The sequence below is a fragment of the Budorcas taxicolor genome, chromosome 18, assembly GCF_023091745.1.
Source record: "Budorcas taxicolor isolate Tak-1 chromosome 18, Takin1.1, whole genome shotgun sequence".
NCBI lineage: Eukaryota > Metazoa > Chordata > Mammalia > Artiodactyla > Bovidae > Budorcas > Budorcas taxicolor.
The window spans coordinates 51,386,846-51,411,230 of NC_068927.1; the positions used below are offsets into that span (position 1 = coordinate 51,386,846).

The 24,385-nt window shown below is 43.1% G+C and overlaps 1 protein-coding gene across 1 annotated transcript; it reads right to left on the reverse strand.

The window, feature by feature from the left end:
- Positions 1 to 6,271: 6,271 nt before the first annotated feature.
- On the reverse strand, positions 6,272 to 18,840 carry LOC128062994 (cytochrome P450 2G1). Its single transcript, XM_052655516.1, has 9 exons — positions 18,661 to 18,840; positions 17,685 to 17,847; positions 15,565 to 15,714; positions 13,545 to 13,705; positions 13,117 to 13,293; positions 10,496 to 10,637; positions 8,296 to 8,483; positions 8,027 to 8,168; positions 6,272 to 6,453 (listed from the first exon to the last, which is right to left on the reverse strand). The coding sequence occupies exons 1-9, from the start codon at positions 18,838 to 18,840 to the stop codon at positions 6,272 to 6,274; spliced, it is 1,485 nt and encodes a 494-aa protein (XP_052511476.1).
- Positions 18,841 to 24,385: the final 5,545 nt, after the last annotated feature.

Genomic DNA, 24,385 nt, shown 5'->3' on the forward strand with positions numbered 1-24,385 from the left:
TACCAATGCAGGCGACACAAGAGAGATGGCTTTAATGCCTGGGTGGGGAAGATCCTCTGGAGAAGGAAATGGCAACCCACTCCAGTATTCATGCCTGGAGAATTCCGTGGACAGAGGAGCCCGGCGGGCTGCAGTCCATGGGGTCGCAGAGAGCTGGGCATGACTGAGTGACTGAGCACACACATAGGGTCAAGCATCTTGAAAATAACAACACGTTTAAAAAACCGAATTCCCTGAAATTTCTGGATCGTGAATAAAGCAGGCAGATACTGAAGGGGGCCAGAGGAAGATAATTTCGTGTTTTGTGTGTGTATATACACACACACACACGGGCCTGAAAGCAAGTGCCCTGGAAGGTGCCATGAAGGCAGATAAAACCCAGATAGAAACATTGGAATTTTTCTGACTTGAAGGACCAAGGAACAGAGTTTAGGGTAATTATAACATCTGATGGTAGTGATAGCAAAATATTGAAAGAGGAGAGAGACAGAGAGGGGGAGCCCCAAATTCTATGTATAAACACTGTCCAAATTTCTGACTGCTTTTTGAACTATTTATGTGCTGGAAAATTCCAAGTGGTATCAGCTAAGACTAAAAGAACTGAAATAAGATTTCAGTGCTGAACATTTGAACTCAGCCAAGGTAACTGCTCCCTGAAAATGAAACAGATTAATATTCTTCAACAGAACATCACGGAACCCAGAGTCTCTACAGTGTATCACTTGCAACATTCAGGATAAAATCCAAAATTACTAGGCATATGAAGATATAGGAAAATATAACCATACTCAAGAGAAAAGGCAATTGATGGAGAACAACACTAGCATGACCCTAATTGTGGAGTTTAGCAGACACAACTTAAAAAAACACCTGTTATGTCTATGCTCAAGGATGTCAAAATGGTGTTGAGATACAAGAGGTATTGACTCTAATTCTGATCCTGAGACTCTTTGAAAGTGGTTGAATGAGTAACTTGCATTGGAGAGAGTATTTTAAAAAAGAGCTGTGCTCTTGAGAGACTGTTTGGTGTAGGACTGGGAAATGGAGAGAACATTTGGACAAATGGTTCATATATTAAGCAACTGTTGATAGAACACCTGCTGAAGGGGCCAGGATGGCAGAGCAGGAAGACCCTGAGCATACCTTCTTCTACAGACACACCCAAATTACAACTGTTTACAGAGCAACAATGGATAAGAAAGGCCTGAAGACTAGCAGAAAAGGTCTTCAGCTACAAGTATAAAGAAGGAACCTCAATGAGGTGGGTAGGAGAGGCAGAAATTAGCACAGTCAAGACCTATATCCCCAGGTGGGCAACCCACAGACAGGAGGATAATTACAATTGTAGAGATGCTTACCAAGGACCAAGGGGTTCCAAACCTCAAACTCCCCAACCAGGAAGTCTGGCAGCAGGAAGGTGAGCCCCCAGAGTGTTTGAAGGCCAGTGGAGGTTACTTCAAGTTATGAGCCATGGCCAAAGTTTCTGGGTTTCTTTTTTAAGCCACCCAGTTTGTGATACTTTGACTTGTTACCTAGGAAGCTTTCCACTGTTTCCTTGGGCTTCCCTGGTGGCTCAGACAGTAAAGAATCTGCCTGCAATGCAGGAGACCTGGGTTCAAGCCCTGAGTCAGGAAGATCCCCTGAAGAAGGAAATGGCCACCTGCTCCACTGTTCTTCCCTGGAGAATTCCATGAACAGAGGAGCCAGGTGGGCTACAGTCCATGGGGTCACAAAGAGTTGGACACAGCTAAGTGACCAACTCTGTTTACACTAGGAAGCTACCAGGCTTAGCAAGTTAATCCATCCATTAACAGAAAAATGGATGAGAAAAATATGATATATCCACACAATTGAATTTTATTCAGCCACGAAAAGGAATAAAGTACTGTTCCGTACTATCACTAGCAGGAAACTTGAAAACATTATGCTAGGCAAAAGAAGCCAGTCACACAAACAATCACATGATTGTATGATTCCATTTACATGAAAGTCAAGAACAGAGAACCTGTAGAGATAGAAAGTAGGTTAATTGTTGCTTAGGATGGGGAGTGGGGTGACGGAATAGGGGAGTGACATCTAGGAGGTATGAAGTTTATTATTATTTTGCCACATTGTGAGGCAGGCATGTGGGATCTTAAGTTTCCTGACTAGGGATCAAACCTGTGCCCCCTGCAGTTGAAGCAAAGAGTATTAGCCACTGGACCAGCAGGGAGTTCCTTATTGTTGAGGTGATGAAAATGTTCTAAAATCGACTGTGGTGATGGTTGCATCTATCTATGAATGTATCAAAGAACATTCAATTGTACACTTTAAGTGGGTGGATTTTTATGACCCGTGAATATCTCAGCAAAACCTTTCAGGACTTCCCTGAAGTGGTACAGTGGATAAGAATCTGCCTGCCTGTAGGGGATGAAGTTTCCATCCCTGGTCTGGAAAGATTTCACAGGCCACAGGGCAATTAAGCCCATGCGCCATAACTATTGAGCCCAAGCCCTAGCACCCTCAAGCTGGAGCTACTGAGCCCACACGCTGCAGCTGCTGAAGCCTGTGTGCCTAGAGGCTGTGCCCTGGGATGAAACAGGCCACTGCAGCAAGAAGCCCATGCCCCTCAATGTAGAGTGGCTCCTGCTTACCGCAACTAGAAAAAGCCCACACACAGCATTGAAGACCCAGCACAACCAAAAATAAATTTTAGAAAAGAGAAGAGAAAAAAAAAAAACTTCTCAGACCAAAAAAAAAAAAAAGCAAAGAAAATGTTTGCTCTGACTCATATATCCTGATTGGTTCTTCCTACCAGTGACATATAAAGACAGTTGATTTTCCTAATTTCTGAGAGGAATTTACTCCAAGGAAATAAAAAGATACATCAACTCTCCAATCTTCTTCTTCTTCTTTTTTTTTTAAATTTTAGCCATACCGCTTGGCCTTTTCATGCTGTACATGGGGTTCTCAAGGCAAGACAAGAATACTGAAGTGGTTTGCCATTCATGACTGAACTGAACTGATACCGTTTGGCATATGGGATCTTAGTTCCTTGACCAGGGATGGAACCCTCTTCCCCTGCGTTGGAAGCGTGATCTAACTACTGGATTGCCAGGGACGTCCCCTCTCAAACCTTATTCATACTACCTGGTGTCACCCCAAACCCTTGGGCTTCTCTTCTTACATCATAACCTTTGACACTATCCTGTCCTTTCATCCGAGTCCTGGCCACTCTGGCTGTTATTGCCCCGAAATAAGTCAGTCTGTCTCGCTGAACTGTGAGCCCCGTGTGGTCACTGAGTGAATGTAACCTCGTCATCATTATGTAATCAGGTCCTTCTACAGGGCCCTATTTAGAATAGGGACGTGTGTTGAATGTTGAATGAATAGCCCTTGGAATTTCTAGGAAGTTTCTAATTTGACTCTCCTCATCAATAAATGAAGCCTCTCTTGAGGGTCTTGAGTTCTTCCCAGAGAAAGTCCAGCAGTTCTCTGCCCTGCTTCATGTATTAAACTTGTACATAAGATAAGTTGAGCAAGATTTTTCACAACTAAAAATGTGTTTGATGACCATTGGCCTGTACGCTTATAAGGGTATTTGTAGCTCTCAAGTTCTATGTTCATCAAAGATGGACCAAAGCTTTAATGATGTGTGTTTGTGTGTCTGTGTCTGTGGCGGTCATGGAGATGAGCCATTAAGATGCCCCTTCAAGAAAGAACTTGCCATTTAGCTGCAAGGAGTGCAGTGAGCTGCCTGCCTCTGGCTGCAGCACCTTCAGGATCCACCTCATCTCGCAGCAAAGTGGAGCAAAGTTACCCTTCCGGTAACTGGTGGCTTTAGTCTCTTACTGCCCAGCTCTTCCTCCGCCCATCTTTCCTTTCATGGATGTCAGACCTACACCCTGGTCTGAAGACTTTTCCTGACCCGTTCTACTTTCTTCCTCTTTGGTCTTTCACACACATTGCCCTCCAATAAAATGATGCTGCTGCTGCTAAGTCACTTCAGTCGTGTGTCTAAACCTCGGTTTTCCCAGAGGACTCAGGTTACCTCCTGTCCATCACGGCGTTTGTTCTTTGTCATGTGTGTGTGCATGCGTGCTAAGTCGCTTCAGTCATGTCTGATTCTTTGCAACCCCATGGACTGTAGCCCTCCAGGCTCCTCTGTCCATGGCATTTCCCAGGCAAGAATACTGGAGTGGGTTGTCATGCCCTCCTCCAGGGGATCTTCCTGACCCAGGAATCGAACTTGTATCTCTTTCATCTCCTGCGTTGGCAGACGGGTTCTTTACCACTAGTACCACCTGGGAAGCCTTTACCCTGTCTCAAAACTCTCTTCTAGTTTTGAGAAAACCCCCTATTGGATGCCTTTTTATCCAGGGAAAGTCTTTGCCTCCCACCACAGCAGCTGAATGGGTACCATTAATTCTTCCTTGCCACATCCTGCCTATGGCTTGGCTAACTGGATCATCCTGCTGGGAACTTTGACTCTTGCTGGAGGAAGTGACACAGAAACACAGACACAATTAGGAAGTTGTCCACAGTGGTTTCAATGGGTCAAGAGTTCCAAGGCAGTTCCGTGCCTGGGCCTGGGTGGGTGGCAATGGCAGCAGCAGCCCCTCGCCAGATGATCCTGGCCATTCCGTTGGGTAATGTTCTCCTGACCCAGCTGTTTTTTTTTTTTTTTGCTACTCATATTCTTAGCCTGGCTTTCCAGAATTCACATAGATTTTGTGAGCCAACCAATCATCTTCCAGTAGCCAGCAGATTTTTCTACCTAAAAGAGCCAATGACATTTGATGTTGATTAAAAATAGGAACCTTGGCTATTAGGGGCCTTGGGAGTCTCTGGCGGGGGGGGGGGGGTGGTCATGGTGAGAAGGAAGTTGTAAAGGATGTGCTGTTATCCCTAGAGTGATACTTGAACCCCCTCTTTCTCTCATGCCCCACCTTCAATACAGTAGCAAACGCACTCTCATGCTTTCGTTTAGTCTCTCCGTCGTGTCTGACTCTTTGTGACCCCATGGACTGTAGCCCCCCAGGCTCCTCTGTCCATGAGATTCTCCAGGCAAGAACACTGGGGTGGGTTGCCATTTCCTCCTCCAGGGGATCTTCCCGACCCAGGGATCGAATCTGCGTCTCCTGTGTCTCCTGCGTTGGCAGGTGGATTCTTTATCACTGAGCCGCCTGGGAAGCCCCTGCAGTCTGGTGCATCATAATAAACTCCAAATCTGTCATCTTCTCCCCACCCTCCACTGGTTCTACTGTGTCTGAGTCAACGTTGCTGCTTGTCGTAACTTCCTAGTTGGTCCTTGCTCTGGTCCTTACTCCCTCCCTCAGTTTATTCATTGAAAAACAGCTAGCACAAGCCATTTAAAACATGTCAATACATGTCATCCTATGATCTCCGACCTTCCCAAAGGCCTCCATTGCACTCAAGTCCTCACCAAGGCCCCACATAATCTGGCCTTTTAACCCTTTGCCCTCATTTCACTCACTCTTCTGCTCTCCCTTCCTGCTCTACTCCAGCCATACCTGTCTGCTTTGTGGGTTCATGAACACACACCCCGTCTTTTGCCTTACGGCTCTTCCCTTTTTAATTGTTCTGCCAGGAACATTCCCTCCCCAGATACCTGAACAGCTTGCTCCTTATGGCCTTGTGAAACCACCCATGCCACTGATTTAAAATTCCAATTCTGGAATTCTTTTTTCTTTTCTCCCTTTTTTTGAGAAATTATTTATTTGGCTGCACCGGGTCTTAGTTGCGGCATGCAAGCTCTTAGTTGTAGCTTGTGGGATTTAGTTTCCTGATCAGAGATTGAACCCAGCTCCCCTGCATTGGGAGCTCAGAGTCTTAGCCATTGGACTACCAGGGAAATCCCTACTTTGCTTTTCTAATGCACCACACCATTTAAAAATTTTATTATGTTTATTCTTCATTATCTACCTTTGGTCATTACTGGGGAAAGGTCAACGGAACAGCATAAAGACATGGAGGTCTACAATAAGAATTTGGTACAGATAGAAACCTAGGTGGAGGTGAACAAATGAACTTAAAATCTACAAGCTTTTGCCAAGGTCTTGGCCAGGGCGTTGCTTTCTGCTGGATGTAGAAGATATACAGCTCCATATTTTGGGGTGACCCCTGCTGACCTGTGTCCCCTGACAGTGTAATAGTGCCTTCTCTTAGAATTGTTGGGAGAACTGAAGAGGGATGAAGAGGTTTGGTGCGCCGGGACACTTGGGCAGAGCTCTGTTCTCCGACGGCTCCTTCCACCTCCAATAGGGGGCGCTCAGCGGACCAGGAAGCAGAGCTCGTAGGTCGGAGGGATGTTGCCAAAGCCTGAGACCTTGGGCGTGATGTCGATGTCAGCAGGTGGCACCAGAGAACGTAGGGAGAAGTTCTGAAGGATCGAGGTGAAGTAGAGGAAGAGTTCCATGCGGGCCATGGCCTCGCCCAGGCAGATGCGCTTTCCTGTGGGCACAGAGGGGAGAAAGAGGGCGGGGGGAATAGTGGGGAGAGGCAGACCCGCATGGAGAGGATTCTGGTCTCACCACCGCTCAGCCTCAGCTGCCTCCTCTGCATCTCTGGGGTCATGATAATACCCACTTTTTAGGGTTATAAAGATGCAATGAGTTTCTACAGTTAACGCTCCGCTAGGATCTTCCACGTATGGGGGCTCAACACGTGGAAGCTATTTCTCTGATGGCGCAAATTCCAACAGATTCTAAGACAGAATGGTTGTAAAGGATCCATGCATTTAAAGTCTTTTCATTTCTGGTTGTTTTAAAGGTTTAGGAAGTGCCTACAAGGTGCCAGACACTGGTGAGGGAAAACAAAAGCTCACACTTAAATAGTGCTTGATTTACAAAAAATAAGAAGAGAATATATATATATATATGTGTGTGTGTGTGTGTGTGTGTAACTGATTCACTTTGCTGTACAGCAAATACTAACACTACCTTGTAAATCAACTATACTCCAACACAAATTAAAAAAAAATAGTGCTTGCTGTTTGTCAATCACTCTTCCAGTGCTTTGGAGAGATTAATCTCCATTTTACAGACAGGGAGCTGAAGTAACTCATTCATGGCCCCACTGATGGTGTTTTAAGTGGTGGAGTGTGCTGCACTGACACCAGGTTCAGTATAGCTTACACTTAAAATACGATTTTTCAAAGATATTGTATTATGAGTTAACCAAGCTGCTGTTTATTGGGTAAATCTTTCCTGCTGCCTGTTTTATACTGTCTGCAAAATAAGAATCTTTTAACATTTTTAAGTGGTTAAAAAATCAGGAGAAAAATAATATTTTTTGACATGTGAAAATTAAAATTCAAGTGTTAATGTGCATAGTTTTTTTTAATTTTGCATCCATCACAGACATGCTTTTTTCTTTTTATTGTTTTCTCGCCATGCCATGCGGCTTTCAGGATCTTATATCCCCCACCAGGGATTGAACCTGGCCCCATGCTGTGGAAGCTTGGAGTCCTAACAACAGGATCACCAGGGAATTCCCCAGGATGGCTCAGCAGGTAAAGAACCTGCCTGCGCCCAGGCAACAGGGGTTCAATCCCTGGGATGGAAAGATCGCCTGGAGGAGGAAACAGCAACCCACTCCAGTATTCTGGCCTGGAAAATCCCACAGACAGGTGAGCCTGGTGGGCAACAGCTCATGGGGTTGCAAAGAGTCAGACATGACTCAGTATCAGCATCACTGTTTATGAATGTCTGTGGGTGCGTTCACAGTACAATGGTGTAGACTGCATAGTTCAGACAAAGACCAGTGAAACCTAAAATATTCTATATTTTGGCCCTTAGAAAAAATATGCTGGCCTCTATTTAGTGCAATTACTTTTCTAATTATCAGAGTCCATGGTCCTGATATTCCATCATTCTGGAATTCTAGTATTGTATGAGTCTATGAAATACCACCCAGCTTCCCATTCAAACCTGAATGTCAAATACAGACCAATGATTGGGGGACATATCTAGCGTGTTTCTGCAGAGCTGGTGGGGGTGGGGGGACTCAGACCATAGACACCTACCAGAGGAAAAAGGCACAAAGGCTTCATTCTTCTTGAAGTGGCCCTGCTCGTCCAGGAAGTGTTGTGGATAGAAGGCATCTGGGTAGCGGAAGTACTTGGGGTCTTTGAGGACGGAGCCAAGAAGAGGAAAGACATCGGTGCCCTGGGGTGAAGATGGGCTCAGTTAGGAGAAATCAGGTTTGGAGTATGGAGAATGGTAGGGACCCAGGAGGAGTCGGGTACAGTAGGGTACAGTGGAGGGAGGGATGAGAACAGAGGTGCAGCTCCACCTTGGGCAGAAGGTAGCCTCGGAAATGAGTGTCCCGGATGACATTATGGGGGACGCCCATGGGCACGATATCTGTGAGTCTCTGGATCTCATGGATCACAGCATCTGTGTAGGGCATCTTGGCCCGGTCATCGACACTTGGGATCCGGTGTGGTCCAATCACCTGGTCAATCTCTTCGTGGATCTTGGCTGGAAAAAACCAGAACACACAGCAGACAAAGATGCAGGAGGTGTTTCTGGAGGCCAGGATTGGGTCATAGGTTTGTGTCTTCAGCTCCATATGTATTTGGACTGTCTCTTTATTCTTAACTCCTGACACATTGGTGGGGCTAATAAACACTCTTTCCAGTAGTCACATACAGATGTGAGAGTTGGACCATAAAGAAGGCTTAGTGCCAAAGAATTGATGCTTTTGAATTGTGGTGCTGAAGACTCTTGAGAGTCCCTTGGACAGCAAGAAGATCAAACCAGTCATTCCTAAAGGAGACCAACCCTGCATATTCACTGGAAGAACTGATGCTGAAGCTGAAGCTCTGATACTTTGGCCACCTGATGCAAAGAGCCGATTCCTTGGAAAAGACCCTGATGCTGGGAAAGATTGAAGGCAGGAGGAGAAGGGGGCAACAGAGGATGAGATCGTTGGATTGCATCACTGACTCAATGGTGAGTTGAGCAAACTCTGGAAAGACGTATCTGGAGATACTGAAGGACAGAGCAACCTGGTGTGCTGCAGTCCCTGGGTCGCAAAGAGTCAGATGCGACTTAGTGACAACAACAACAACAACAATGCATTAAGCCCTTGGAGTTGTAAATTGCACATGTAATGCAGTATGCAAGTAACTGAGGTGTCCATTAGATATTAGATGATTTAGATTAGTAAAAGACAACTCAGACAATGAAGGAGAAACTAGATGAGTCTGAATGGAAATGTTAGTCTCTCCCATTGTCTGTAACAAGAGAAATCTGTTAGTTTGTTTTGAATTACATTAGAAGGTGTGCTCAGGTCCTCAGTTGTGTCCAACTCTTTGTGACCCTGTGGACTATATATAGTCTGCCAGGCTCCTCTGTCCATGGGATTCTCCAGGCAAGAATACTAGGGTGGGTTGCCATCCCCTCCTCCAGGGGATCTTCCTGACTCAGGGATCGAACTTGCATCTCCTGCATTGCAGGCAGATTCTTTACCGCTGATTCACTGGGGAAGCCACATTAGAAGGGAGAAGGGCCAAAACTGGGAATTTTCCTTTGGTGAATAAATGAGTTTCTCATTACTGGAGTTACCCAACCAGACCAGATTACAGTTTACTGGCGATGGATTCTGTTTGATTCTGCCACTATAGTTGGCCAAATAATGGCCATCAAAAATACTACCTCCTAATCCCTGGAACCTGGGTATGTTACCTTACAAGACCAAGGACACTTTGCAGATATAATTAACTTAAGGGTTTTGAGATGGGGAGATTATTCTGAATAATCCATATTGGCTCTAAAAGTAACCACAAGTGTTTGTATAAGAAGGAGGCAGAAAGGTCAGAGTCGGAGAAGGAGATGTGACAATGGATACAAAGAGAGATTTGAAGATGAAATGCTGCTGGCTTTGGAAATGGAGCCCAGGAATGCAAGAAATACAGCTCTAGAGGTTGGAAAAAGCAAGGAGTCAGACCAACCCTGGTTTGACCCAGTGAAAGCCTATCTGAACTTCTGAAGTCCAGAACTGTAAGATGATAGATTATTGTGGCTTTAAGCTACTAAGTTTCTCATAACTCACCACATAAGAGTCTATTTTGTTGTTGTAATGCAGTCACTAAGTCGTGTCTGACTCCTTGCCACCTCACGGACTATAACACGCCAGGCTTCCCTGTCCTTCACCGTCTCCCAGAGTTTGCTCAGATTCGTGTCCATCATGTCACTGATGCCATCTATAACCGTCTCATCCTCTGCCGCCCCCTTCTCCTTTTGCCTTCTGTCTTTGCCAGCATCAGGGTCTTTGCATCAGGTGGCCAAAGTATTGGATAAGAAACCATGACAGGCACCAAGCAGAAGATGAAATTAAATGACTTTCCAAGCCGGAGATCCTGAGATTCCACATCCCGAGGTTCTAAAGTGTGAGGAGTTGAAAGCTGTGGGATTCTACAGTTTCAGGATGATGTCTTCTTTCCTGTGGGGAGTGAGATCTGCCAGGTAAGGCTCAGGTGGACGCTCACCTTCCACCTCAGGATGCTTCATCATGAGCAGCAATCCATAGCGGAGTGTAGAGCTCACTGTCTCAGTGCCAGCAAAAAAGAGGTTGAGGGTTGTCAGGACCAAATTCTTGAGGTTGAATTCTGTGTGGGGGTTGTTTTTATCCTGAAAATGAGAGAGATAATAAATAGACTCACCATCTTCTGCCTTCATCTCGTTTTCTCCCTGTGTATAAGGTAGGGCTTTGTGAAAACACAACAGATGGGTGAACCAGGTGAGTATCTGGGAGAGGAAACAGTCAGAGCAAAGGTCCTGAGGCAGAGGTGTGTCTGGTGAGGAACGACAAAGAGGAGGCCAGTGTAGCTGCCAGGATAGTTGGAGTGTAGTGAACAATGGGGAGAATGAGGGAGAGGGAAGTGGAGACTGCCTTATCCGATCTGAAAGTTCTAAGACATTAGGGTACATGATTTCAAACTGCTGAAGGATTTTGCTGGTGGTCCAGTGGTGAGGAATCTGCCTTGCAATTCAGGGGTTGCAGGTTCAACCCCTGGTCAGGGAAGTAAGATCCCACGTGCCTTGGAGCTACTGAGCTCTCATGCACATTCTGCAACTAAGACCCAACGCAGCCAAACCAATGAATAAAAAATAAATAAAGGTCAAATTTCAATCAAATATCTGTTAAAAAAAAAAACCTGCTGAGTACAGAGGTTCTACAGTAGAAAAATAGAAATTTGTAAGTTTATAAAATCCTAAGAATCCATGATGCAGAGTTACTAAGCTTCTAAATTGCTATATCTCTAAGAGTTTAAACTTTTAAAATTTTTTGAAAAAAATTTTTTCACCATTGAGGATAATGTTTGCTGTGGGTTTGTCATATATAGCTTTTGTTATGTTGAGGTATGTTCCTTCTATTCCTGCTTTCTGGAAGGTTTTTATCATAAATGGATGTTGAATTTTGTCAAAGGCTTTCTCTGCATCTATTGAGATAATCATATGATTTTTATTTTTCAATTTGTTAATGTGGTATATTACATTGATTTGCGGATATTGAAGAATCCTTGCATCCCTGGGATAAAGCCCACTTGGTCATGATGTATGATCTTTTTAATATGTTGTTGGATTCTGTTTGCTAGAATTTTGTTAAGGATTTTTGCATCTATGTTCATCAGTGATATTGGCCTATAGTTTTCTTTTTCTGTGGCATCTTTGTCAGGTTTTGGTATTAGGGTGATGGTGGCCTCATAGAATGAGTTTGGAAGTTTACCTTCCTCTGCAATTTTCTGAAAGAGTTTGAGTGGGATAGGTGTTAGCTCTTCTCTAAATTTTTGGTAGAATTCAGCTGTGAAGCCATCTGGTCCTGGGCTTTTGTTTGCTGGAAGATTTCTGATTACAGTTTCAATTTCTATGCTTGTGATGGGTCTGTTATGATTTTCCATTTCTTCCTGGTTCAGTTTTGGAAAGTTGTACTTTTCTAAGAATTTTTCCATTTCTTCCAAGTTGTCCATTTTATTGACATATAACTGCTGATAGTCATCTCTTGTGATCTTTGGATTTCTGTGTTGTCTGTTGTGATCTCTCCATTTGCATTTCTAATTTTGTTGATTTGATTTTTCTCCCTTTGTTTCTTGATGAGTCTGGCTAATGGTTTGTCAATTTTATTTAACTTCTCAAAGAACCAGCTTTTGGCTTTGTTGATTTTTGCTATGGTCTCTTTTGTTTCTTTTGCATTTATTTCTGCCATAATTTTCATGATTTCTTTCCTTCTACTAACCTGGGGTTCTTCATTTCTTCCTTTTCTAGTTGCTTTAGGTGTAGAGTTAGGTTATTTATTTGACTTTTTTCTTGTTTCTTGAGGTAAGCCTGTATTGCTATGAACCTTCTCCTTAGCACTGCTTTTACAGTGTCCCATAGGTTTTGGGTTGTTGTGTTTTCATTTACATTCATTTCTATGCATATTTTGATTTCTTCTGTGATTTGTTGGTTATTCAGCAGCGTATTGTTCAGCCTCCATATGTTGGAATTTTTAATAGTTTTTCTCCTGTAATTGAGATCTAATCTTACTGCATTGTGTTCAGAAAAGATTCTTGGAATGATTTCAATTTTTTTGAATTTACCAAGGCTAGATTTATGGCCCAGGATGTGATATATCCTGGAGAAGGTTCCATGTACACTTTAGAAAAAGGTGAAAATTGATTTCTTAGCCACACCACGTGGCATATGGAATCTCAGTTCCCCAACCAGGGGTAGAAACCACACCCCTGCATTGGAAGCTGGGAAGACATTAAACTTTTAATTTTGAAGTTTAAACTCCAAAGTTTAGACTTTAAATGTTTCAGCTAGGCAAATTCTAAGACTCTAAAAATGCATTCTACTTTTCTGTATTTGTAAGTCTCTGGTGTATCAGATTAGAAAGGTGTACAAGTTTGTTTCCATGTTCTTAGAAGTCTTAGCTTCAAAGTTTAAGAGTGTAAGAGTTTATACCTTAACAGTTTCTATATCTCATCTATAAATAAAAATCAACCTGGTGAAACAATGCTTGGCCCTTGACATACTGTCATCAAGATGTTTACAGATAAGTCTAAAGTTGTAGGTGCTAGGGATTGGGGAGATGAGAGGAAAGGACTGGGGGCAGAGGAAGAGGTACCTGGTGCATCTTGATGAGGAAGCAATCAATGAAGTCCCGAGGGTTCTGGGGGTCAAGTGATGCTTCGTTGATCTTGACCCTGGAGGCAATGAAGTCCTTGAGCTCCTCTATCAAGTAGTAGATGCGATTGTGTCTTCCTGGCAAATATTGCATGATTCCAGAATACATGTCATATAACTGTGGGGAATAAGCAAAGGATGTTTGTTAGCAATGGGCACCAGAGGCCAGCCTGGGCTGAGTCTGGAGTCCAATAGCTGGGCTTAGCATCTAGCACGGGGTCTGAGAATTGCATGAGGCCATTTGCTTCTTGGAGACCCAGGGCATCTTGATTCTTGCCTCCCAAGATTGTGGGGAGGAGTTAGTGAGGAAGAGGCAGGGGCTTAGTTAACAGAGGTTGGGGGGTGGACATAGAGGTGACTGATGGGCACCTGGGCCCAGGATGTGCTCATTTCTATGAAACTCTGGTTGATCATTTGCAGCAACTTCAGGAACTGCTTGTCCTCATAGTCAAAGCGGCTTCCAAAGACGACGGAACTGATGACGTTGGAGACAGTGCGGCTCAGGAAGAAAGTAGGTTCGATGCGAGCTCCTGAATAATGGAAGTTGGAGGCCATGAGTAGGAACATGGAATGTGACATCAGATTGGTTTAATAAGCACCTGAGGGACTTCCCTGGTGGTCCAGTGGCTGAGACTCCACGCTCCTATTGCAGGGGGCCTGAGTTCAATTCCTGGTTTGGGAACTGGATCTCACATGCTGCCACTAAAGGTCCTGTGTGCCTCAGCTAAGACCCGGTGCAGCCAAATAAATACATAAAAATATGTGAAGATTAAAAAAATAGCCACCTCATTGGTTCATGAAAATTCAATGTTAATTATCCACGTAAAATACTTAGCACAGTGCCTGACATGTAATAACCATGTGAGAGATGCTGGTGGAGCTGAATCCTTATTTTTTGTTATTAGAAGTTAATTGTCCTGGGACTTCCCTTGTGGTACAGTGGATAAGAACCTGCCTGCAAATGCAGGGGACGCAGGTTCGATCCCTGGTCTGGGAAGACTGCACGTGCTCAGGAGCCACTAAGCCAGTGTACCACAACTACTGAGCCTGAGTGCGCTGGACCCTGAGAGCTACAACCACGGACCCTGCGCGCTGCAGCTACTCAAGCCCTCTCGTCAAAAGCCTGTGCTCTGCAATGAGAAGCCCGTTCACCACAATGAAGAGTAATGCCAGCTCGCTGCACCTAGAGACAGCCTGCACAGAAATGAAGAACCAGTGCAGCCACAAATATTAAAAAAAAAAGGAGAAAAAAAAAAGAAGTTAACTGTCCTGGAGAGTCACAGGTTTTAGAAAGAAGTGGAGGTAAGGGATGCATTAAAAAAATAGAAAAGAATGGCTAGATTCGGTCTATCTCTACCAATGATTCCATCTGCACTATTTAAAATAAAATTCTTCCCCTGGCCTCAGCTGCACCATCTATAAAATGAGATGCTGGTCAGGCCAGTGGGTGTGGGGAAAATTTCCCTAAAGCAATGCATATAATCACAATTAGCTTTGCAAATAATTTCTAGGGGTACCTGAGTATACAGAGTCTTTATGCCGACCATTTGGCACCCATGGAGCCCAAGGGAGGAGTCTAATGTAGAGAAATTTGTCTCTGTTTCTGTATCTGATCTATTCATCTCTGTATTTCTCAGCCTCTGTGTCTTTTTTCATTAGACCCCAGACATTCCAGATCTTATTTTGGGGTGCATCATGGATCCCTTTAAAAATGTAATGAAATGGTGTAATGTTTCAAATTCGCAAGTTGAAAAAGTTCTAAAAATCTTTCACAACAGTGTAAATATATGTAGCACAACTCAATTGTACACTTAGAACAGTTTGTTGTTGTTGAGTCGCCAGTCATGTCCGACTTTTTGGGACCCCATGGGCTGCAGCACACCAGGCCTTCCTGTCCCTCATCATCTCCTGGACTTGGCCCACGTTCATGTCCATTGTGTTGGTGATGCCATGCAACCATTTCATTCTCTCATGCCCTCAGAAATAGTTAGAGTGGCAAATTTTTGCATTGTATGGTTTTTACCCAAATTATGTGTTTTTGTATGTGTATGTGTGAACGTATACCTAGTTAGATAGATAAATTTAATCCTACCACCACAAAAAGGCATAAACTCACATATTGCCAAAGTCTGTACATGATACGAGGAGCTCAAAAACTCCTTAAGATCCACTGACTCAAGTCCCTGGACAAGGGATCTCTAAGGGTCTTTCATGTTAACTTTTAACATGGAATCTGGCTAGAAATCTCAGTAAATCCTTCATCTTCTTCACCCTTTCCCACTCCCAAACTTTCTCCCACTAAAGCCCATCTTCTCGTGACTGAGCTTTCTACACCCCCACCCCCTCCACCAAGTCCCCTGGTAGCCCTCCTGGCTGGGGTCACACATACCTTTGGTCTTGCGTAATTCCACTAGTAGGAAGCCGGCCTCCTCCTGGATCCGCTCCTCAATGCTCCTCTTTCCCATCCCGAAGTCCCGAAGAATGGTCAGGGAGAAGCGTCGGAGAATCCTCCATCGTTCTCCGTTAGCCAGAGCTACACCTGCCAGGATTTCAGGGTCAGGCTCCCGTCTCACCTCTTGTTTGTGCCCAGCTCTGTGCTGGACTGGGAGGGTGCCAGGATATGACAGCTGCAAACTTTCCCCTGGGGATGCCTCTTTCAACCTTCCAGGCTTAATGGGGAAACTAAAGTTCCCTCCCTACTGGACTCCCCAAAACAGCCCAGGACTGAGATGAAGGAAAAGAAATCAGGCTAGTAATGACTGCGGGAGATTACAGAGAGTTTCCTACAGGCTAGAGACCTGGAACTGGATAAATGCATATAATGGATGGTTGCCTAGGAATATGGGGGGAGCTATAGATAGAATGGGACTTCCCTGGTGGCTCACATGGTAAAGCGTCTGTCTACAATGTGGGAGACCTGGGTTCAATCCCTGGGTCAGGAAGATTCCCTGGAGAAGGAAATGGCAACCCACTCCAGTACTCTTGCCTAGAAAATCTCACGGACTGAGGAGCCTGGTGCAGGCTACTGTCCATGGGGTCGCAAAGAGTCAGACGCGACTGAGTGACTTCACTTTCACTTTCTTTATAGATAGAATGGGCTTCCCTGGTGGCCCAGTGGTAAAGAATCTGTGTGCAATGCAGGAGACACAGGAGATGTGAGTTCTGTCCCTGGGTCAGAAAGGTCCCCTAGAGGAGTGCATGGCAACACATTCCAGTATTTTTGCCTGGAGAATCCCATGGACAGAGGAGCCTGGTGGGCTAGAGTCCATAGGGTCACAAAGAGCTGGACATGACTGAAGCAATTTAGTATACAAGCATAGATAGAATGTCATATGGAGTATGTTGGAGTGGGGAGACTTCTATATTCTGTGTTCTACTTGTATTCTCTAGACATACATGTAAGTGTTCACAGAAGATCATACCTGTACACTAATACACCCACACAAAAGGAGTTACCATGTAGTAAACAGTATTTAGAAGTTTCCGGATGTGCATGCATCAGTGAATTAATCTTTGGAAATTTGATGAAATGATTTTTATAGATCACTGAATGGAAGGAAGTGTTTGTGACTGGAATGACTGACAAATGGATGGATTAAAGACTTCTGGATGGGTAAAGGGCTAATGGATGGATGGTTGGTGATGTATGGGTAAATGGTTGGAAGGAGGTGTGGATGACTGAATGATTAATAGGTGGATGCATGATGGAAGGAAAAATGAATGGATGGATGAGAGGATGACTAGATGGGTAAATGAGAAGTTAATTAATAGATGATGTACAGATCAGTTTGTTGGAAAGATACTGATATTTGTATAGAAAGTCTAATGAATTTTTTTGGTGGCTGTATGGATCAATGGAAAAATGGATGGATGGAAGGAAAGGCATAGGGATAGGTGGGTGAGTGAAAGTATCAAAAAATGGTGTGAGGCTGCTTGGAATTGAATGATGTGGGCATGCTAAGTGTGTGCATGCTAAGTGTGTGCATGCTAAGTTGCTTCAGTTGTGTCTGACTCTTTGTAATCCTATGGACCATAGCCTGCCAGGCCCCTCTGTCCATGGGATTCTCCAGGAAAGAATTCTGGAATTCTGCCTCAGGGCCATTAGAGACTGATGTGTAGGGAACATTAAAAAGAAATCTGTGGAGGATGCAGAGACTTATGGGTTGGGTCTGTGTGTGTATATAGGAGAGTAAACAGTAAGCTTGGCTATGAGAGCTTGGTGAATTACAAGAGTGCCACTCATCTATCAGAAATAATAACACAAGTAACACAGACGATCCTCTAGAGTCAGACGGTTTGGGTTCAAAGTAAAACGATTCTACCACTGACTGCTGCTACTAATGTTTCTCATTCTCAGATTCCTCATTTGCAAAATTAGGAAGACATTAATAGCTCTCAGAGAAGTCACAGCAGTAATTCATTTAGAGCACTTATCAAAGAACCGGGGATATAGAAGTACATTACACTTTGTGATTACATCTTGTTTTTATTTTTGTTGTTGTTACCTACCATGACCTTGGAAGTTTCGCTCTATTGAAGCCAGTTCTCCGCGGCCACTGAACTCATCTGCTCGGTCTACTAGGGCCTCCTTCACTGCTTCATGTCCACATAAAACAACCACTGGCCGGGGCCCCATGTACACAGTGAAGACTGGACCGTATTTCTCCTTGAGCTGAATGAAGGAAGACATAAGAGGAGGAGGCTGAGTGTAGCACCAAGTGACAACCAGTCAAGGATTTTAGGAGATGGCGATTTCAAGGAGCATGGGAATAACAGATAAAATTGAGTCCTGGGCTTGGAAAGACTGCTGATAAAGAGACACAGAAGTCTTGGCTTCTGTGATCCTGGGCAAGATCCCCCATTGCTGCTACAAGCTTTGGTTTCTGCATCTGTAAAATGGTGGACCTAGATGAGATGGAATTCCAAGATCCATGTATCTCGCTCTGAAGTGCTAACTTTCTAGAATCCTACGATTTCATGATACCGAGTCAAAGTTTGAAGACCCACAGAGTGCAAGAGTTCTTGTATCTAAGGATAGAAGGTAACTATTTATTCCAGGCACTGTCCTGGAGGCCCCGTGGTTAAGACTTTACCTTCCAATGCAAGGGGTGGGGGTTTGATCCCTGTTCAGGGAACTAGGATCCCACATGCCTTGTGGACAGAAAACCAAAACAGAAAAACAGAATCAATATTCTAATAAATTCAATAATGACTTTAAAAATGGCCCGCATTAAAAAAAATCTTTAACAAGTAGTGCAATGCAACATATTTTTCTTTTTAAAGAAGAAGGTACTGTTATTCCAAAGTCCTGAAGGTCTTAAGTTTCAATGTGCTAGGAGTCTGTGTTTCCAAGAGTTTAAGATTCTGGAATTCCAGAAATCTAAGGTTATGTTTCCAAGAGCCTTTGTTACAGAATTCAGAAATTTCTACACTATCTGTCTATAGAATTAGTTGCTTCCAGCTGTGCGAAAGCAGACAGACTCACCTTCATGAAAGATTGAAAAGTAGCATCAGTACGAACTTGCAACACGTTCCCCAGGAAAGGTATCGGTGTGGGACCAGGCGGCAGCTTTCCCCCTTTGCTCATCCGTTTCCAGGCGATGAGGATGAGCAGACAAGACAAACAGAGTGCTAGAAACATGGTGAAGGCCCCTCCCAGCTCCATGGTGCCAGGTCGAAGGATTGTGCCCAGGGCACCAGATCCTACCTAAATACATTCTGGGAAATCAACTGTGTAGAAATCTGAACACCTCGGGATTCAAGTTTTCCGGGTACAGATGTCATGAGGGAAGAGATTGCTTTATCTGGGGGGGTGGTTATATAACCTATAATCTCCCACCTGTAAAAAGGTGGATTGAATTCACCCAGGGAAATCTACTGGGGACATTCCTCTTTCTTCGTATTTCCAGTCTCTCAGTTCTCTCTCAGCTCAGCTTCCAGTTAAGCTTGTCTTGGTAGGACATGAGAAGCAGTTGAACATCATTTTTAAGGCTTTTTCATTTAGGGATCATACAATCTGAGTTCCACGTTTTCTTCATTAGGTGAGTCATGTAACTCTCTTGGGCTCAGTTTCCTGTCTGTCAAATAGGGTTAGCATACGGTTTTAGAAAGTCTTGATGAAAAACAGAGATGGCTCCTCTCTCTGTGTTCTTAGTCGCTCAGTTGTGTCCAACTCTTTGCCACCCCTTGGACTGTAGCCCGCCAGGCTCCTCTGTCCATGGGGATTCTCCAGGCAAGAATATTGGAGTGGGTTGCCATGCCCTCCTCCAGGGAATCTTCCCAACCCAAGGATCAAACCGAGGTCTTCCACATTGGAGGCAGATTCTTTACCAACTGAGCCACCAGGGAAGCCCCCTCTCTCTTTGCTAGACCCTAATTAATTATCTTTTTTTTTAAAGAGAGAAAGATGAAGATTTAAAACCATAAAAGAAACAACTCAATTGAAAGGGTTTAATTCAACAAGTTATACTGTTTTCACTCAAGATAATATTAAATAATAATAACCAAAGTTTACCTGTGTTACTTTATCAGAACTTTATTGGTGTGTGTGTGTGTGTGTGTATTCATTTTCCAAGTTTGAGATGTAGGAACCACCTCTGAGCCCCAGTCTCATTATCTCTAGAGACATGACCGAGTGATTGCTCTTTGTAATACTCTACATAATGGTTTTCCATCCTTTTTGCACCAAATATTTATAAATCTTCTTTACTGACCTGAAACAAAATTCCTGGGAATTATATTCGACCTACACATGTTATTAAACACAACTCAAAAGCCCTTCTCCTCTATGTTGATTCTCAGGCTTGGAAATTGAATCTCCTAGGAAGCCTGTAGATTTGGATTAAGGCTTGGCCGTCTAGGTTGAGGTGTCCTGTGATCACAATGGTTGGAACTCTGGGAAAACGGAGCGATTCACACAGCACCACCTTCTCCATCTTGGATCTGCTGCTAGAATGGCTTTCATGGAGTAAGAGTAAGCTCTAGGCTGCTTCTTTCAACTCTCACATCTTTTGCCTCTTTTTTCCATTCTGACCACCTCCCAATGCACACACTTACACCAACTCAGGATTAGATACTAAAAAAAAAAAAAATTATTTGGCTGCACTGGTTCTTATTTGCAGCAAGAGCTGCAGGACCTTTAGTTGCAGCATGTGGGATCTAGTCTCCTGGCCAGGGCCAAACCCGGAACCCCTGCACTGGGAACATGGAGTCTTAACCACTGGACCACCTGGGAAGTCCCTAGACTCTTAATCATCTGTGATGGTGACAGTTGTGAGTTTGGTCCTCCCATTCAGACAGGTTGGAGAGAGAAAGTATTCTGGCTTCAGCAGAAAGGAGGATAGCTAGAATTGTGTTGTTGTTGTTGTTGTTTCCCTAGGGAGGCAAGATAAGCGAGTCTGGGAGATCTTTGTGCACAGTCTATGAAGACTCATTATCAAAGGTGTTTTATGCTATGAAGGGTGAGCTAAAGACTGAGTTTCAAGACTGAGCTAAGTGGCTTCTCCAAGCTGTCATTTTTCTAAGATTCTGTGGTTCCTCCAAATCTGTTGTTGTAATGTTTGAGGATTCCAGAATTCTATAATTCAAAATTTTCAGTCTGAGCCACCTCAGACGGTAAAGAATCTGCCTGCAATGCAGGAGATCCAGGATCAATCCCTGGGTCAGAAAAATCCTGTGGAGGAAACGGCAACCCACTCCACTATTCTTGCCTGGAGAATCCCATGGACAGAGGAGCCTGGCGGGCTACAGTCTGTGGGGTTGCAAAGAGTCAGATACGATGAATGACTAATACACACAAGTTTTCAGTGCTCTGCGGATTCTTCCGGAGGAGAGTGGGGATCAGCATTAAGAAAGGTGGGAGCTATGGGGAGAAGGGCAGAATGTCCTTTCAGTTTGATTCAGTCACTCAGGCATGTCTGACTCTTTGTGACCCCATGGACTGCAGCATGCCAGGCTTCCCTGTCCTTCACCATCTCCCAGAGCTTGCTCAAACTCATGTCCATTGAGTCAGTGGTGCCATCCAACCATCTCATCCTCTGTCATCCCCTTCTCCTGCCTTCAATCTTTTACCTCCTCCTAGATGTTTTTAGTGGGAGTAGGGAGGTACAGCCAGTAGTGCATAGCCGTTTCTCCCAGTTCCAAAACAAAACCAACCAACCAACCAAACAAAACCAAAACCCCTCCAAACTTAAGGGAACCAAAATCTAGGGACAGAGTTTGATATAGGGGTCATTCTTCTATTGGAGACTAAAAAGGACAGTGAATGGGGCCTCTGAATTTCTTCCCTTCCGCTGAGAAAAATTATCCAAAACATGGAAATTAAAAAGATAATTATTGGGCTTTTTCATTTTCTTACAGGTCCATTTAAAGATAATCTCATTTCAAAATAGGATGTCATTTTGTTTACATAGTTGATCGAGGTCTAAGCATTTTATAATTCTACAAAACTGAACTCATGATGACTATCTTTTTCTGTTTGTTAGAGAAGGTGACATTACCCCCAGATTTTAAAAAATGCAATAAAATTAGACATTAGCCAGTTTTGTAGTTAATTCAGTATTTCTTTCCCATCTTTTTGGACTATAAAAGTCCTAGTGTTTCATTTGTCTTGGGGACTAGCTTTCTTTTTTTTTTTTTAACATATAAAACATTTAATTAAAATAATCATAAAATAATTAATAGAGAAACAAATTTAATGATGTCAATAAATGCTAAAACAACATTGGATATAATTCAGCATTATTTTAAAAATAGGTAGAATGTTCAAAACAAAACTCTTAAAAATGCAAAAAAGAAGAAAAACACAGAAAAGCCTCACTTTCACCTGTATTCCCCCAGACAACTGTTTTTTTAAATCCTCTGTTTATCCTTCCAGTGTGACATTATGCAAATATGAGCAAATACGGATATTCTCATTCTCCTTCTTACGTAAAATTCATTATATATTATTACAAAATTTATATATACATACACATATTGTTCTTCACCTTGCATTTTTCATTTAACAATATTCTTGGGAATATTAATATTGCCATTTCAATAAGGAACTTTTCCTTACTTTTTATTATAGCTGCATACTATTTCTGCATACTCTACTGTGTAGATATATAGTCTATTAAACCAGTTCTCTGTTGGTAGGCATTTTTGTTTTCTATTTTTTACTGTGGCAAACAATGCCAAACATTTGCAGAGCATATATGTAAGTGCGTCTGTGGGATATGCATGCATGCTCAGTTGCTCAGTCGTGTCCAACTCTTTGTGACCCCATGAACGGTAGCCCGCCGGGATCCTTTGTCCATGGAATTTTGCGGGCAAGAATACTGGAGTGGGTGGCCATTTCCTTCTCTGGATAGACTAGCTTTCTTTACACCTAGTTCCCTCGTTAATGAATTAAATAATCTTGACACTTGTGCAGCACACATTTTGAGAAGTTAGGGTTTTAATAATTTTGAGAATTATCTTTTAAAAATCTCACTCCTCTTCTTTCTTTCCTAACTCCCTTCACCTTTCCCCTCTCCTTCCATTCCCCTTCTCTTTTCTCCTCAGTTTCTCTCTATATTCCCTTTCTCTCTCTTTCTCTCACTTCCCTCTTTCAAAGACTCTCCCTTCAATGTCTTCCTTTTTTTTTTCCTTCATTCTCTCCCTCTCATCACCCCCTACCACTACTTTTCTTTTTCCTCTCTCCTCCCTCCTTCTTTATCCTTTCCTTTCTTCCATAGGGATAGAAGAATCTTCTTAGTGGTTACACTAAGATAGAGTTATGCTACTATCAAATGGCGTAACGTGCACGACTGGAATACCAGAAGAAGAAGAAAGAGATGATGGGACAGTGGAAATATTAGTAGAAATAATGGCTGAAAAGTATTCCTCAAAGTAGTGGGCTGTTTCCCCACTCAATTACTTGCATCGTGTGGGAAGTCCCAGTAATGGTGCCTAAAGTCTGATGGGCAGGAGGCAGCTCTGGGCCCTGAAGCTAATAAACTAGAGGGAGGATTTCAAAATGGTGCTTTCCAGCACCCTAGATCATACGGTACTGGTGACCAGAGGGGAGTATCCTGCTGGGATGCATAGGATGTCTCCCACAAAAGACCACTTTTCCAAGGCTGGGAAACATAACCTACCTACCAAGTACATTGAAATAAAAAACAGCATGTTAGGCAAAATGAGGTGACAGAGGAATATATTGCAAATGAAAGAACAAGATAAAATCCTAGAAGAACTAAGTGAAGTGGAGATCAGTAATCTACCAGTGAAGTGTTTATGTCAGTGATGATAAAGGTGGTCAAAGAACTCAAGAGAAGACTGGATGAACAGAGTGAGAAGCTAGAAATTTTTAACAGAATTAGGAAATATAAAAAAAGCCAAACAGAGCTCAACAGTACAATAACTGAAGTTAAAAATTCACTAAAAGGAGTCAACAGTAGATTAGATGATACAGAGGAACAGATCAGCAAATTGGAAGACAGAGTAGTGGAAATTACTGAAGCTGAACAGAAAATTTTAAAAATTGAGGACAGTTGAAGAGACCTCTAGGACAACATCAAGTGCACTAATATTTGCATTATAAGGGTCCCAGAAGAAAGGAGTGAGAAAGGGGCAGAGAGCATATTTGAGGGCAGAAAATTTCCCTAACCTGGATAAAGAAACACATATCCAGATCCAGGAAACACAGAGAGTCCTAAACAGGATTAACCCAAACAGGACCACAACAAGACACATTCTAATTAAAATGGTAAAAATAAAAAATAAAGGTAGAATATTAAAAGCAGCAAAGGAAAAGCAACAAATTACAAGGAACTCTTGTAAAGCTATCAGCTGACTTTTCGGTGGAAACCCTGCAGGACAGAAGGGAGAGGTGTGATATATTTAAAGTGATGAAAAGGAAAAACCTACAACTGAGAACACTCTGCCCAGCAAGGCTTTCATTCAGAGTTTATGGAGAGAGCAAAAATTTTACAAATAAGCAAAAGTTAAGGAGTTTAGCTCCACAAAACAAATTTTACAAGACTTTTTTGTTTGTTTTTTAGGTTCAGACATCTTTATTAAAATAAAAAAACAACTTGGCTATAAAATGACACAGCTAAAATTTAAACTTAGATCTGTATTCTTTGAATTTCAAATTCCTAAGCATCCTTCTCTTGAAGGGAAAATACTTAGTCTATGTATTACCTGGATATGCCCTCACACATCAATGATCAGAGACCCTCTTT